Genomic DNA, 15427 nt, shown 5'->3' with positions numbered 1-15427 from the left:
GGGAGCACCTTAATTTGTGCTAAATTACGTAGTGTTGCTGATGGGCTAGTTTTAAAAATTGAAGAGGTTACTGTTCTCTGGTGTGTTGATTTGTGGATCCATAAGCTCAAAGTGGTCAGAGCGCCCAAACACTTTTTGTGTTGGGAGGATGGTGGTTCAAATCCACCTGGGTCATCATCAATTTCGCTGATAGTTGGGTCTTCAAAATTAAAACCACAGGAGTGTCTCGTTACACAAAAAATTCACTACTCATCGCCTTAAATTAGCATAAGAACAAAGTCAGGAATCCCACTATCTCTAAAGTGCATTCCTTTAACGTTTTCTTGCCCATTACTCTGGGACTCGCTTCTTGCTTTGTTTTCATAGTGGAGTTCCATGACTTTAGCATCAGCATCACAACCAAAATCGTATATAGAATATATTGAAAGAAAGTCACGTGGACAATATCAAGAAAATACAGCCACTTTACTTTATTAATTAATCACAGCATGCGACGGCATGGAATCTGGACACTTTGTCCCAACCCACGAAGGCAATCAATCGGTTCTAGTTTCTTTCTTTTGTGGTTTGAATAGGCCAATCTATCTCTAGACATTCCATTCCTGCTTGTTGAAGATCGTTGGACGAGTAGACCTTTGGACGTTATTATCTCTCTGTCTCACAAGAGTAGATATGATCGCTCGTGTTTTGTAAAACCTGAACATTTACTCCCACGACAATCGGAGATCCAGCTGCAGTCGTTAAACGCACAAGGCAGGACAGGTAGTGCGCAACATTTTATTTCCTCAGCATAGCAAAACGTCACCGTACGGATTCACCGTAACGGGAGAGTATCAGACAAAAGAAACTCCTCACCGATTTTCTCTCTCTAAAAGGACACCGGCCGGTCTCACTTGCACCGGAAATCTCCGTAGCACTCGTGACATTTTCGTGAAGAATTAAGGCCACCAAATCCCGCTATAACTCTCTTGCCCTCTCTTGGAACGAATCAGAGGAGTGAAAGATTCGGACTTTCTTCTCCTTCCGCTAGGTGAGTGGATTCCGAGCTGTTTTTAATTTTTTTTTTTGGATTTTATTTCGGTGAATTTTTTAATGATAGTCCTATTTTGATTTGAGATCGACGCGGTTTGGCTGAGAGAAGCAGCTCAGACTGGTCTTTTGAGTCCTGAATAATTTCCATTTTCTGGTAATGTGTGTTTCTCCGGACTCCTGTGGAGATTGTGATTCTCGTGGGACGGTCTTGTTGATTTGTGAACAGGAAGACTCTGTCTAATCTCTAGATTTAAACCCCCCCCAGGAGACGTTTCCTGTTGGGAATCTGATCTTTAGTTTCCCCTGTTACTAAAATGTTTCTTCAGGTTGAAGGTTGTGTTAGATGTTTGTTTGAATGACTGAATGAAGAAAGAGAACTGACAACGGTGGCTGTAGGCAGTTGTTGAATCATGCTTGGTGTTTGTATATGTGTTGTGGGATATTCATATGCTTATGTTGCCTGATAAATGATTTCTTTGGCTAGAGTTTGTGTTAAGGGATGGATCATATGGCCAAAAGTTGCATCATTGCTTCCCTTTTGGTGGGTTGTCGATGTAAAACTTTTTCCTCCTCAAGGAATGACTTGACTTGGTTCTGTTCAGCTTAATTATGTCTATGGGTCTTGTGGATATGAAATATATTATATACATGCTTGCAGTTTCCGATTGAAAGGACCTACATCAAAATAATATGAAAATGAGGATTGACTTTCTATTAATGTTAGTAACATCTTACGTCCAATGAACCTTATTTTTATTGCTTGAAGGACTCATTGTTTCTGCTATGATTTGAGGTGCATTGGCAAGGCCTAGGCATCTCGTATCATTCTGAATATCTTACCAAGCAACACTTCAACTTCTTGATTTGAAAGTTGTTCCCAGTGGTAATGGTTTGGATCTCATGACAATGATTTTATGATTGGAAATGGGATCTATATGTTGCCTTTTTTTTATTATTTATTTACAAAACAGTGTTTTAGATGAAGAATTTGATGCTCATGGGGAACTTGAAATACTGTTCAGTTGCTTTTCTCTGACTTGATATTCAGTGTCATAGGCTGAGGTCGGGTTGTGGTGTCAATCATCATGTTTCGTCATTGGAATAATACTAATCATGCTCAGGAGAATGATGAAGTGCATTCAGTGTCGAAGGTAATAAATTGCGATGTGCTGTGGACCTGTGGTATGGAGGCCTCACTATGAGTCAATTCGATTTTATTGGTTGCCATTTCAGAATGTTTACCTGAAGGCTGAAACTCAATTAAGTGAAAATGTGAAATGTAGAGCCGAGTAGCCAGCATTTGATCTTTATAATTACTTCACATGTTTAGGTCAATGAGCTTAAAGCTGCAATAGAACCACTTTCTGGACGCATCTTACAGTATTGTGACGATGCATGCTTGAGGAGATATTTGGAAGCTCGAAACTGGAACATAGACAAATCAAAGAAAATGATTGAAGAGACAATTAAATGGAGATTGGTCTACAAGCCTGAGGAAATCTGCTGGGTAGGTTGGGTTCAATGTTCTGCATATTGAATCGGTGATGCTTACTATGATAATTAAAATAATTAATGCATTGTTTTTAGCTCGGAGTCATAAACCTTTTTCAGTCTTATAAATGATTTTGTTTCCAGAATGAAGTTGCAGTTGAAAGTGAGACAGGAAAAATATACAAAGCAAATTTTCATGACCGACATGGAAGAACTGTTCTTATATTGAGACCAGGAATGCAGGTATCATTTGTGGATTATTCATAGTACATATATCGAGCTTCATTGCTGAAAATTGACACAAGTATAAAATTTCAGAACACGAAGTCAATTGATAACCAGATGCGACATTTGGTATATCTCTTTGAGAATGCTGTCCTCAACCTTCCTGAGGGATGAACAAATGGCATGGTTGATCGACTTCACTGGATGGTCTATAACCAACAAAGTTCCCATCAAATCAGCACGAGAGACGATCAATATTTTACAAAACCATTACCCTGAGAGGCTAGCCATAGCATTTCTCTATAATCCCCCTCGGATATTTGAGGCATTTTGGAAGGTTCGAGTTCTACTCTCTGGATTGCGTGTGATTCTTTATTGAATATTAAATGTCTCTTGGCTTAAAATTACTTAACCTATTCCTAATTTTTCATCTATGGACTGAGGTCCCCTTAAGGATTATCAGCTACTTCATTAACAATACCATTTGTTTGGAACTTTGGATGGTAAAAGAAATTACTTTACCCTGAAGATTGTTGTTACATTTTCTGATTATTCTTTATTTGTTACTTATAATACTCATTAGTATCACTATTATTTTTTGCGTGAAGATTAATATACCTGGATATGAAGATTAATCACTGTATGATTGTTACTTTTAGGTGACATCTGATCCATATTAAGGGCTACCATCCTGTGTATAGCCTAGAGGTTGAATGCTTCCTCGTGCTTCTTATAAATTATAATTGACCTTGTGGTGTTCGCTTCAAACTTTTGCAGTTACTTCGGGTCTTCTTTCTTGGGTTGTAATTGAAATTGCTTATTTTACTCTTTCTTTCTCCGATCTTTTCTCCTGGCTCCGGTGACGGGGGCAATCCTGAATAATGTTTTTTTTTTTCTTTGGAAGGGAATGATGATCTTATTTAGTCAATAAGAAGTAGATAAACTGCAAAATGTATTCCTTTTCCATTCGGGGAGTGGTTGCATAGATAATGTGTTTTGCTTCTGTACATGCAGATTGTCAAGTATTTCATTGACGCGAAAACATTCCAAAAGGTGAAGTTTGTGTATCCCAAGGATACCGACAGTGTAGAACTCATGAGATCATATTTTGATGATGACAATCTTCCAACTGAATTTGGGGGAAAAGCCGTGCTGAAGTATGACCATGAAGACTTTTCGAGACAAATGGTCCAAGATGATCTGAAAACTGCTGCCTTCTGGGGACTGGATGACAAGTTGCGAAGCATTAGTAATGGCCATAATGGAGCCGAAGTGGCTCCAGAACCAGTTCTGCTTGCATCTCCAACTTCCTAAGCATCCCCATTTGAACTAATAATAGTATTGCTTCATTGATTCTCTGAGAACCATAGTGGCAGCTGGATCTTTTTTTTTTATAAACAGCTAGGTTTAGTCATGAAGGCCAAGACTTTAATTTTAGTATCGGAGTTTAAAGCCAGCATGCAAGGTTTTCGACTCATGTTGACCTCTATAGTCTCTGGACTGTATCTTGCCCCTGTCCCATGTCCATCCAACTTTGAATGAATATGTAATGACTTCTCTTCAGTGTAGCCTTGCTATTTGACACCGGTGTTTTATATACCGAATTCAACTGGGTACCGGCCGGTTCACCTGTACGATTACAAATAAAAACCGAGATATAGTGAGAATTGAACTTGGACAATCAAGTAGAAAATCATACTTCTAACCACCAAAAGCAACATAATTTTGTTATTTTTATCTTTGGCAGTGTATATATTTTATCTTTGTAGCGCTCAATAAGTTGAACTGGTTATACAGTAGTCAGTATATCAGTCGCCTAACCGGTATAATTCTGATACCGGAATTTAACACACTGTTTGTCACTCTCCAGATGCCAAATTGTTCTTCATTAACTCAATCTCTTCATCCAACGTACTGGTGGGATGATAAAAACATAGCAAAAATACTTGCTCAGTTGCTTTTTTATATACACTAGGCTTAAATTCAAAGAGAAGGAAATAAGCAAACAATGGCATTAGTGGCAATCACCAAAGAAGCCATACTCAACTTGGGTAGTTGGGTTCATAAAAACCAGTTTTATTTACAGGGAAATACAAGCCAAAATGTGCAACACTCGACATCAATATGAGCTGACTGCTCTCTCTTCTCGTTCCAATCCATTTAGGGAGCCGATTACTTATATACCCTTTCTTCTAAACAAGCACCATGACTCATTTAGAGATCAGTTCAGAGTTCAGACAGGAAATACATGCAAAGAAAGGAGGGGGAAAAAAAGGCGAAAAAAAACTACTCAGTCAAAATCTGCAGCTGCCTATGGACAGAGGGAACTGACAAGAATCATACAAGTCGCCTCTTGAAGTTTCGAGTGGTTGTTTGGTAAGTACGGACCAGTAAGCCAACTCCTATACCTATTCCCAGACACATGCCTAGCCCAATTCCAACACCAACCCTCACACCAGCATGGAACCATGAAAGTTCACCATCTTCACCCTCCATGAATTCTGTCCTCCGCCAGTATATGTTGCTGTAGTTTTCATCGGCTTCAGGTTTGTAGTCTCTATATTCTGCTACCTGCAAATAAAAATTGAAAAGTTCAACCATGAATTATGGGCATATGTGGCCTTCAATACAAAATAAAACTGAGAACTTAAAGTCAACAACAATGGGAGAATTTTTTGACCAAAGTAATTCAACGCCATTTTGCAACCCTTTTAGGCGTGATGCACTAGTAACTAAAGCACTGGTAAAAGAAATATTAATAAATTCACCAGGTCAGTAATCCCCATTCACTGAAGCACGGCTAAAAGAAATATTGATAAATCCATCCAGCCAGTAATCCCTATTCATTCAGATGTCTTTCTTCCTCAATTCTACATTTAGGCTATATAAACCTCAACAAGTGCAAGAGTGAACAGGTCTGGACCCATGAAACGAGGACGAAAAAAAACTTGCCACGATTTATTAATAATGCGCAATGAGGATATTACACATTGCACAAGAATAGCCCAAGTACCTCCATGATAAAACAAGAGGTTCGTTTATTTGACAATGCAAGTGTCTAGGATGAATTCATTATCATCAAAGCATTAAACCCACAATATATTAGGGTCAGCTAACTATCTAAGACAGAACAATAAACGAAAAAATCAAACAAAAACATCCATTCAAATGAAGATGTCCCATGAATGTTTAAATTTTTGGCTCAAGATATCCACATGTATGTTTAAATTTTCATTCACAAGTCAAGAACCAATGATTACCCAAGCATTGCAAAAGACACTAAATGAGGTTTGAAAACATTATGTATGCTTCGGCCGTCAAGCAGAAGTGTCATGCCTTCTCTTTTCTTTTTTATCCTGCTGAGGAAAAAATTGATATTGGGTGGACAACCAGGAGATAGTTGCACTTCTAGGTGTGACCAAAAGCGCTTCTTGCTGGGGAACCAATTCTGGGAAGGACCTAACCACTCTTCTCTTGAATTAACCGAGCCCTAAATGCTCAAAGAAAACCAATTGAAAAGGCATAAATACTGTATTTCCTCTACAAACTGATTATTTTTGGTCAAACTGCCATCTGTTCAAGCAAAATCAGAAGTGCTGCAAGGGCTTTTTTACTTTGCTTATTATTATGGCCAACGTAGTTACTAGGGCACGCCTTATCATGGCGTAAAACATTCAAACTAAATTGAATAAAGAAATGCACAGTGTCTAAGATGCATAAGACTCCCATCACTGCTTCGATCTTGATTGGCCCCGTGTGAACTATGAACTTCTTAGGAAGCAGGATTACAGGACTCAATAACAGTAATAAATCATCAAGAAGTTGATGAACAGAAAAATGGCCACCAGAAAACATCCAGGATTGGCCCAGGAGATTATGGATGGGACCATGGTGGACAGATAACACCAAGTGGCTTTGAGATGACCATGTGAGGTGGCTAGTGGTAAGGATGATATTAAAAACAAGGCAACAAAAAATGAGAAGTGCAATTGAGTACCATCACCATCACTTGGACACTGTGTCCTCCTCATACCTCCATATGACTTATCTAGGATAAATTCGCTTTTTCAGTCAAGTATCAAAGCCTAAGAAGTACGGGGTTTTCAATCAAGAAACATGTTTCTCGACGAGAAGCACATTCACAGGGAACAGCCAAGGGAGCTAATAACATCATCGCATACGTTTATTAACAGCACTTTATATCGCTTTTCAAAGGAACAAAAGTTTATATCACTTTTGAAAACAATAACACTTCATATCACAATTAATTAATTAACAACCAAGTCTTAGAAGTATGCCCAAATTATGTGATTCTAAGTGCAGCAAAATCCAAATGAGAACCCCAAAACTAGAAAGGCAATGCATACCTTAAGATCTTGATCGGATGACAAATCTTTCTGGGATTCAGTCGTCTCATGCTCTGGGATCACATCAAGTGCACCCATCCTGTTATGCTTCTTCCGGAAACTAAGCTGCAGAGTCTTAGTTAAGATGATTGGTTTCCCTGAGAAGCAGCCAGCAACATAAACCTCTATTGTTGGTAATGATAACTCATGACTCGAAATATGTTTTCCCTTCAAAAAACCGGAGCCAGCAGTTATCACCGAGTGACAATTCATGGTCCATCGCTTCCCATTACCTTTCATATCCCCATTGAAGCCATTACCATTAGACATCTCCAAAACCCCTGACAGAATTAGATCATCTTTATGGAACACCTCGAATTTCGCGCTCCCCGTTAACCTGACACTATCAGTGCTCACATATGTGGCTTCTTCTGATTTTTTGTCCACGCGATTTCTTCTTAGGATTGAAGATGCACCATCGGAATAAATACTACTTCTAGAACCATTAATCTCCAAAAAAGTGTCAGGGCTTAGGGGTATATGGATAAGAGTGAGAGACTCAGGGGTTGAATCATCAACCATGAAATTACTCACTCTAACATAGAAGACTCTCAAATCAAACCAAGGAGATGATAATTTGATGCAGGGTCGAAATGGTGTGTATTTAACAATCTCGAGACTGCCAGAATCGGCTACTTCACCATTACCATTGTGTGATGCTTCATAAGGACTATCCATGATTCAGGAGCTTAATCCTCACTGAAACCCTCCAAGATAGATTGGTAAATTGACATGGATATAACCAAACAGACAGAAATCAGATTGCCACAGAAAACCTGTTACAAAACAACAGAAAGGCTTTCTGTTCAGGCAATCCCAAATGACAAAAACGTTAACAAGTAAATGAATAGAGAAGAAACCGAAAACCCAGAAACCAGAATGGTCAAAGTTCCATCCACAACCAAAGCAAAGCAAGGCTATAAAGTATAAACAGAGAAACCTAATCTTTAGGAACAGGAACCCTTGAAATAGGTGAAAGAGAAGAAAAAATCATAACTGAATCGAGATGAAGTCCCAACAATAATATCTGACCAATACAAAGAATATCAAAAGCATACAAAAACGGTATGATTTATTCCAAGTACAAAGTATTAACCGCAGCTTCACATAACAACAACAAAATTTTTAAGTAAAGTTTGATTCAAGGCATCAACCACACAGACTTCAATTGGATGAGCTAATCAGAGAAACAATATCTCATCTCTGTCCAAATTAATTAACACCTACATCAAAATGTGAAAGAGACAATAAGGAAACAAGTATAAAATGTTTGCGAACAAGAACAAATTTTCCTTTCACAGAGCAGGAAATTTGATTACTGTGAATGCAAATCAAAGGAAAACAACAGCCTACTAAGTCGAATCTGAATTCACTTGGCTATCTACCTTTCCAGCAAATCCCAACTGGAGCAAATGAGCACGAAGAACAACCTGTTGAATCTTTGACTCGAAAACTCTAAAATAAAATAATATGCCAAAAGCATAGTATATACCTACAAATCTTCCGGCTGTGACGAGAAAAGAAAAGTATACACGTGCCAAGTCTGTCTCGCTAGAATTCTATAGCGAGCCACATATAAATAGGCATAAAAAGAAATTTCCGAGAAAAGAAATTTCTTCCCGTCCACAAAAATCTCAAACGATTACTCATATCAAGCGTGACTTCCCCTATCACTTTCGACCATCAAGATTAGAGCTTTTGATTACCCACTAAGCAATTCGTGGCGTAAAAAGACTGGAAAGACCCAATTGTTGACGAAATCTATGAACAGTGGACAACACGGCTAAAAGGAAATAATTGATAAATATTAGAGGTGGGAGAAATCTGAGTTGTTGGGATTCCTCGATGGGACATTAACGACCATCCTTAATTTCTTATAGTATTTGGTAGGTGCGTCTCTGTTTGTTTGAGGGAGATGGGGCTTGTCTGACTCTGACCATGGTGATCTTATCCGATTAGGAGCCAAGAATTTGCATTCACGAGGCTGGGGGGTCTGGATTCCGAAAGGGATGTGCACTCGTAGAGAGCAATTAACGGCTATAAACACGCATTGCCCTTTGATTTTCCAGCTCCAACAGTTTAGTTTGTTTACACAATATGTTAAACCTTGTATCCTGTATCTCGTAGTGGTTTATAAGAAGTAAACCAAGATAATCATTTTAAGGAGAAAATCATGCGGGCAATAAGAGCATAACGACTAATACCTCTTCGGATTGTTTGGATTTAATTCATGTAGCGCTCTCATGAGTATCGGATTTATAACACAATAAGACCTATTACGGACAGGCAGAAAACATGCATCCTCAAATGCATGCAAATTGCATCAATGCAAATAAGTACATAAAGTTTATTAGGATGTCTTTATATATGCAATTTCAATTTTCAAGAGGATTAAGGACTTGTTTTTATTAAGATATACAACTATACAAGTGCAAAGTATGGGCCACTGGATTAATCTAAAAACCCATACAAAGACTATTGCGGCCCACATGCCAAGTACAGGGACCGGGCCAAGATTGTACTATCTGCCAAATGCCGACACCGCCATGAAAGCTTTACGGCCCAATAACTAATGCTTGGTTCCTAATAAAAGCCCATACAATGACTATTGGAACCGGACCACGACGAAGGGAGCGGCCCAAACACCTCCATGGGATGTTTTTGTTTGCCCGATCTTCTGACATGCGCCATCCAGTCCCTCTCGCCATAAACAAGAGCACTTTAGTCCGTTTCACGACTCATTAATACATACACTAGCTTATCAAAAAAAATAAATTGATACACACACTATGGGTTAAGGGACCTTAGAGTATAAGTCACCGTAATTTTTTTACAATTATAATCACATACATCTAGTATATTTATTTACTAGTGTGGGTCCATATAATATTTTGAATTTTGGTAAATAGACTTGACGTTTGTCATGACCATTGCAGCTTGCAGGCAGGGGTGGAGCCAGGAATCAATGATGGAGTGGCTGTATTTTTTTTATTTGTTTGAAAAAATTTAGCGGGGGTTTGGGGGCAGCGTCCTGGAAAAAAATTTTGGGCTATTTTGCAACAATAGAATTTATTGAAATCATATTATCGATGAACATTTATCTTAATGTTCGATCTCTCATAAAGTAACCCAAAATGTTAACATAAATACATATTAAAATTGATGAAAATTAATCAAAGACCCAGAACACATAATATTGTAATATATTGTTGTTTAATATAAATAATCATAAAATAAAGGTTACTATTGTTATGTATTTTTCAAACATCAATCTAAATATACAAACATTTATATACACCCACTAAAAAATACACACAAAAATATATACACACACATACATATATATGTAGTGTGTATATATATATATATATATATATATATATATATGTGCGGTAGTATTGGGGTTGGGGGCTACATCCTAGTGTAGCCCCCCTTGCCTCTGCCTTGCTTGCAGGGGCCTCATCCGCATACATTTTTTAAAAAAAAATATCAGTGAGAAATTTGTTTTTCATTAGAATCAAACATTTGACACATATATGTCTAATACAATCAATTGTCAACCGAGTCATTGCTCGTCCACATGCACTATTGTAATTATTTGTGTTTTATTTTCACCAGCAAATGAAGTTGTATGTCAAGCCAAAACTAAAAGAAAATGAGTTGAAGAGTCACAATTACTCGCATCATAAGAGCATTTGCAATTGTGAAATTTTGTTGGCCCATGGGTTTGATTTTGCTGGACCATGGATCAAGATGTGGGCACAACAATATTACTTTATTTGCCTTATTTTGTTGGGCCAAGCATGAGGCCCTGAGCTTTGGTTTGCCCCCATATTGACTTGTATCATTGTAATTTGAGATCCACTTTAGACAGATACACGACTCCCGACAAATGCACACTATTTAAAAAAAAAACACCAACCCAAAACAAGCAAAAATGCACCATTGTATTGTATAGTGTACCAAAGACATCCATTATTTGTCATGTCCATTAAAATAAAATTTAATGACCCAAATACAATGACACCATTGCAATTGACAGCAGCCAAAATGTAGGCATTAAGGTTGATGTATAGATTTGACTCCCATGGTAACATATTTTTGGGTTATTGTGGAAGTCTTAATTGAATTAGCTAGAGATTATTGAGTGTTGGTGATATTTCAAATAAAGTTAATGATAAAAGGTGTCTAATTTGATGAATGAGAGTGTGTTTTAGGCCTAACTACTTATAATTGTATATGGTATTCAATCAATGGACCTATCCAATCCGGGGTTTGTTAAATTCGAGCCTCTTACTGTTGCTTCACTGGCACGATTTTGTAACTAGGAAGATCAAGGGGGCCGACCATACCCATAGGATTGGTGAAGATGTGGCATGTTGGCATTTACGGGGCTGATAAATCGGGACGGATCTATTGTAAAATATATATACCGCCCACCCCATTGTAGTGGCTTTTAATGTTACTATAAAACAATTTTGAAAAATTATTTTTGTATTTTAATTGAGTTTACGAGTTCAATAGTATTTTTTTGTTTTAAACAAAAAATTATTTGAACGTGAAAAATAAATATAATGTTTCAAGTTTATATTCAACGATTCATAATTTTTATATACTTTTCATATTCAATTTAATTTTTGTTTGTGACAAAAAATATAAATATCCATAATTGATATAAGTCATAGAACCCTTACGATGTTGATTATTTTATTTAGGGATGAAAATGGACCGAGCTATCCATGGAAGGTCCTATTTAGGCTTGGCTCGAGCTCAGCCTGTATGATAAAAGGGCCAAACTAGAGCCTAATTTTAAGCTCATTTAGGGTTTAGGGTCGAACCCGAGTTTGAAGAAGTCCAACTCGCAGCCTAAGATGTGTGTATATGGATATTTATTGCCTTTGTGGGGGGCCAAGAGGACATAATATTTCTGACCCATCTAGGCATCTATTTACTGGTCTACGTTGTTCTTGGCAGCTATAGCAAGACCTCGAGGCTCGAGCACGTAATTGGTCGGAACCTTCAGTTTGACCAAGGTCAAGGATTTCTTCTGATACATTTTATTCATTTTTGCATTTAGTATTCCCTCATTCTGGTAAAGATAGTCATACTTTCTTTATTCGTCTGTCTCAAATTATAGTCATGTTTCATTTTTTAGAATATAATTAGTTCATTAGTTTCTTAAAAGACCTCTATTTAATGTGATTGTTATCACAGGATTAATTATGATCATCTAAGTATTAATTAGAAGTGTATTAGGAAATATGTGAGAAAAATTAAATGTTATTACTATATTAATTAGATTTTCTTACTCTATGTGAAAAAAGATGTAGGACTATCTTTACAATATGGAAGGAGTATAAAATACTAAAAGTGCTCCAAATTTAGAATTGCGTGGATCTCGTTGGGGCTTGCCACATGTTATCTCACCCGTAGATTGGGGGCAGGACTGTGTCAAAAAAATTTGCAAAAATCATAAACGAATCTATCAGTATACTTTTTTTTTTTTATAAATAAAATCAAATTTATCGTGATCGGACATATCAATTCTAAACTGTTGAATATAAATTCAAAATATTTGAAGTTTCGATCACTTTGTATATTATTTGTCCATTTATCTCATGTTGACGACTATATATATGCAATTATATAGGAACCTACCCATTCATACCCAATTTAAGTGATCGAGTTAATTAGGATGAATACTTCTATTTAGAAGATTCAATTTTGAGTTGCAAATATGACGTGATTTATATGATATTTGAAGAGAGTAATGATGCAATGCTAAATACTAGTAATTGAAACATTGACAAGGAGTAAAAAAAAAAACAGAAGAATGATTGATTACTGAAAAGTGATGATGACATCCATGGACGACCATGGGCCATACAAACTCCTGATTAGAACCATATCAAACCTTGATTGAATACGCAAAGCCCTCGAAGAGACATAAGTGGTGGCACCGACCCACAGAAGGCGCCCATTTTTTCTATAGTGTAAACCTTTGGTTCAAACCTCTCACCATGTTTCCTAAGCCCATCGCTCTTTCTTTTGTCCCCCGTTTTCTCCCAACTTGTCTTTTCTCTTCTCTGCAACAAAAGTAGAGGATTGGAGAGGTTTGTTTGATTATATATAAACAATAGATATAGATGAGAATGGACGGGGAAAAGGAAAGTTGATTTTAGTGGCCTTTTGAGTATTGTTTAGAGTTGTATTGTTTTTTCTTTGTATTGGTTGTTGTGTATGGATAAAGAGTGAATAGATGGTCTAAAATGGGGTTTCCAGAATCTAGTTAGTGGTCAAAGATATCAATCCTTCTGCTGCTTTAGCTTCTTATGATAAAAAATAGGAAAAGGTATCACATGGGTATTTGTTTATAGATCGTCTGGGATTCAATCAAGTGAGAGAAACTGGTCCAAAGCTTGAAGCTTAACCTGTTTGGGGTTTTGGAAATCTGGGTTCTGGTGTGAAAGATTGAAATAGTGGGTCTTTCACAAACTGGATTCGTTGGGTTCAAAAGAAAAAACTTACTGAAAGTTGGAATCTTTTTGGCATTTTTGGGGTTTAGAAAATCTGGGTATTGGTGTGGAAGATTGGAAAATTGGATTTCTATTGATTGCTGTTGTTGAAGGCTTGATGGGTAAGAAGAAACCTCAAAAGACAAAGGAACTATCAGTAGCAATAGCCGAAGCTTCATCAACAGGAGAAGAAACCCAGCAAGCAGAGAGTCAGTCACAGACCCCTAGAAAGAGAGGTAGGCCTCGCAAGATCGTTGAGAAGACTGAACTCGAAGAACAAAAAGAAGAGCCAGCTGCACAAGAGGTTGAAGAGAGTAGTCATTCAAAGAAACCTAAAAGCAGCGATGAACAACCACCAGAGCTTCATCAACAACAAAAACCAGTAAAAGCAGAAGCAGGAATACCATCGGGTTCTTCAATAAAACCTGCAGAGAAGGAATCAATAAAACCCACCAGGAGGAGTAGACGAAGAAAAAGTAGACCCAACAAAAGCAGCTAATCTGGTAACTTCTCTTTGTTGCCTCCCATGACTCTTTTAAGGGAAGAAAAGCTGAAGCTTTTGGTATCCATTGCAATGATATATTACTTCTCATAATCTTATTTTAATCTATCCCAACAAACAATTTCTATGTGTTAGCAAAGAATCTGGAAGGAAAAACAAATACTTCCCAAGTGATCTTGGTTTGTTTTGATGAGTTATTGTTATATTTGTCTTGGATTATTTGCTTTGTTGCATCTATGAATTACGAGAAGGAAACTAGAATGATTGCTGTTTATCATCTTAAGCTGTTCTTGAAGAAAGCAGGCCTCAGACTTCCCCAAGTGATCGTAATATCCCCAAAAAACTGGTCTGTGCACACAGATTTCCTACTTGACACGGAGGTAAATTGAACCTAAACTCAGCCTATGGATACAAAAGTATTGCGATCTCTGAGTGGAAATCGAACCAGGATCCCCAGAAGATTTCCCAAATGATCGTAATATGTTTTTCGAGGGATTGATTGTTTGTAAATTAGTGTATTAAACAGTTATTGACTATCATTTCACACTCTCTTTGTCAATAGTTTTCTGAGAGGAGAGAGATTAAAAGATGAGAGATAAAGAGGGTCCGTCCATATCATGGGGTTTCAGGTTTGTGCCTTTGTGGTGTGGACGTAAAAATGAGCTGGCGAGGACTGAAATCTCAATTTTTGGGGAAGAAGAAAAACTGAGCTAGTATTTGTTGTTACCAGTGCTAGTGCTGGCTCCATCTCTGTCCACAAGCCCTATATTATTTTTTATTGGACACAAATGGATGCTCTCTTGTGTCACGTGGATGTTACGCTCCAATGACTGACTTTTACTGATTGTTGCAATTGTTATTAAACCTGATGTTTAGTTGTTTACTCGTTTGGTCGGCGCGTGGAGAAGCTTCTTGTGCCGACTTGAACCTCAGAAGCAACAGCCAATAAGGAGGTCTCATGGCTAGTACTACTACGCTGCAGCAAAGTCAAAAACTACGAGCAACAAGAGAGCAACTTGTGTAAAAGCGTAGGACACGAACCTACTTTGTCACCCGCTCCTTATCCGGGTGCGCTGGACATAGCTAATAGATAAAAGATAACAGATAATCTGAAATGGTAACTGTTTGATTGGTTGGGGCGACCACAATGATAAAATTTTGTTGGGTCAATAAAAGTATATGAGATTTCATGTTTTCTTGATGTGATTGTATTGGAATACGTGTTTTAATTATGTGATTATATTGAGAGACTTGTT

General features: G+C 37.5%; 2 protein-coding genes across 4 annotated transcripts; one reads left to right on the top strand and one right to left on the bottom strand.

The window, feature by feature from the left end:
- The first annotated feature begins 146 nt into the window (after positions 1-146).
- Positions 147-5034, top strand: LOC120011153 (CRAL-TRIO domain-containing protein C23B6.04c). Its single transcript, XM_038862219.1, is given in 7 exon segments — positions 147-1030; positions 2089-2183; positions 2363-2539; positions 2668-2766; positions 2842-2915; positions 2917-3085; positions 3763-5034. Coding segments are annotated over 6 exon segments (885 nt in total). The 5' UTR covers positions 147-1030; positions 2089-2117; the 3' UTR covers positions 4063-5034.
- On the bottom strand, positions 4809-8849 carry LOC120011152 (uncharacterized protein At1g01500). Of its 3 annotated transcripts, none has more exons than XM_038862217.1 (3): positions 8647-8849; positions 7116-7930; positions 4809-5319 (listed from the first exon to the last, which is right to left on the bottom strand). In XM_038862217.1, the coding sequence occupies exons 2-3, from the start codon at positions 7830-7832 to the stop codon at positions 5086-5088; spliced, it is 951 nt and encodes a 316-aa protein (XP_038718145.1). In that variant the 5' UTR covers positions 7833-7930; positions 8647-8849; the 3' UTR covers positions 4809-5085. The 3 variants fall into 3 exon arrangements, with proteins under 3 accessions (XP_038718145.1, XP_038718144.1, XP_038718146.1); XM_038862216.1 differs by having other exon boundaries at positions 8540-8847; XM_038862218.1 differs by lacking the exon at positions 8647-8849 and adding an exon at positions 8474-8588.
- Between the last annotated feature and the right edge of the window lie 6578 nt (positions 8850-15427).

Source organism: Tripterygium wilfordii, chromosome 12, assembly GCF_013401445.1.
Source record: "Tripterygium wilfordii isolate XIE 37 chromosome 12, ASM1340144v1, whole genome shotgun sequence".
NCBI classification, from domain to species: domain Eukaryota; kingdom Viridiplantae; phylum Streptophyta; class Magnoliopsida; order Celastrales; family Celastraceae; genus Tripterygium; species Tripterygium wilfordii.
Note: the sequence above shows the minus strand (reverse complement) of the source record. Positions and strands in the feature narration are given on the sequence as shown.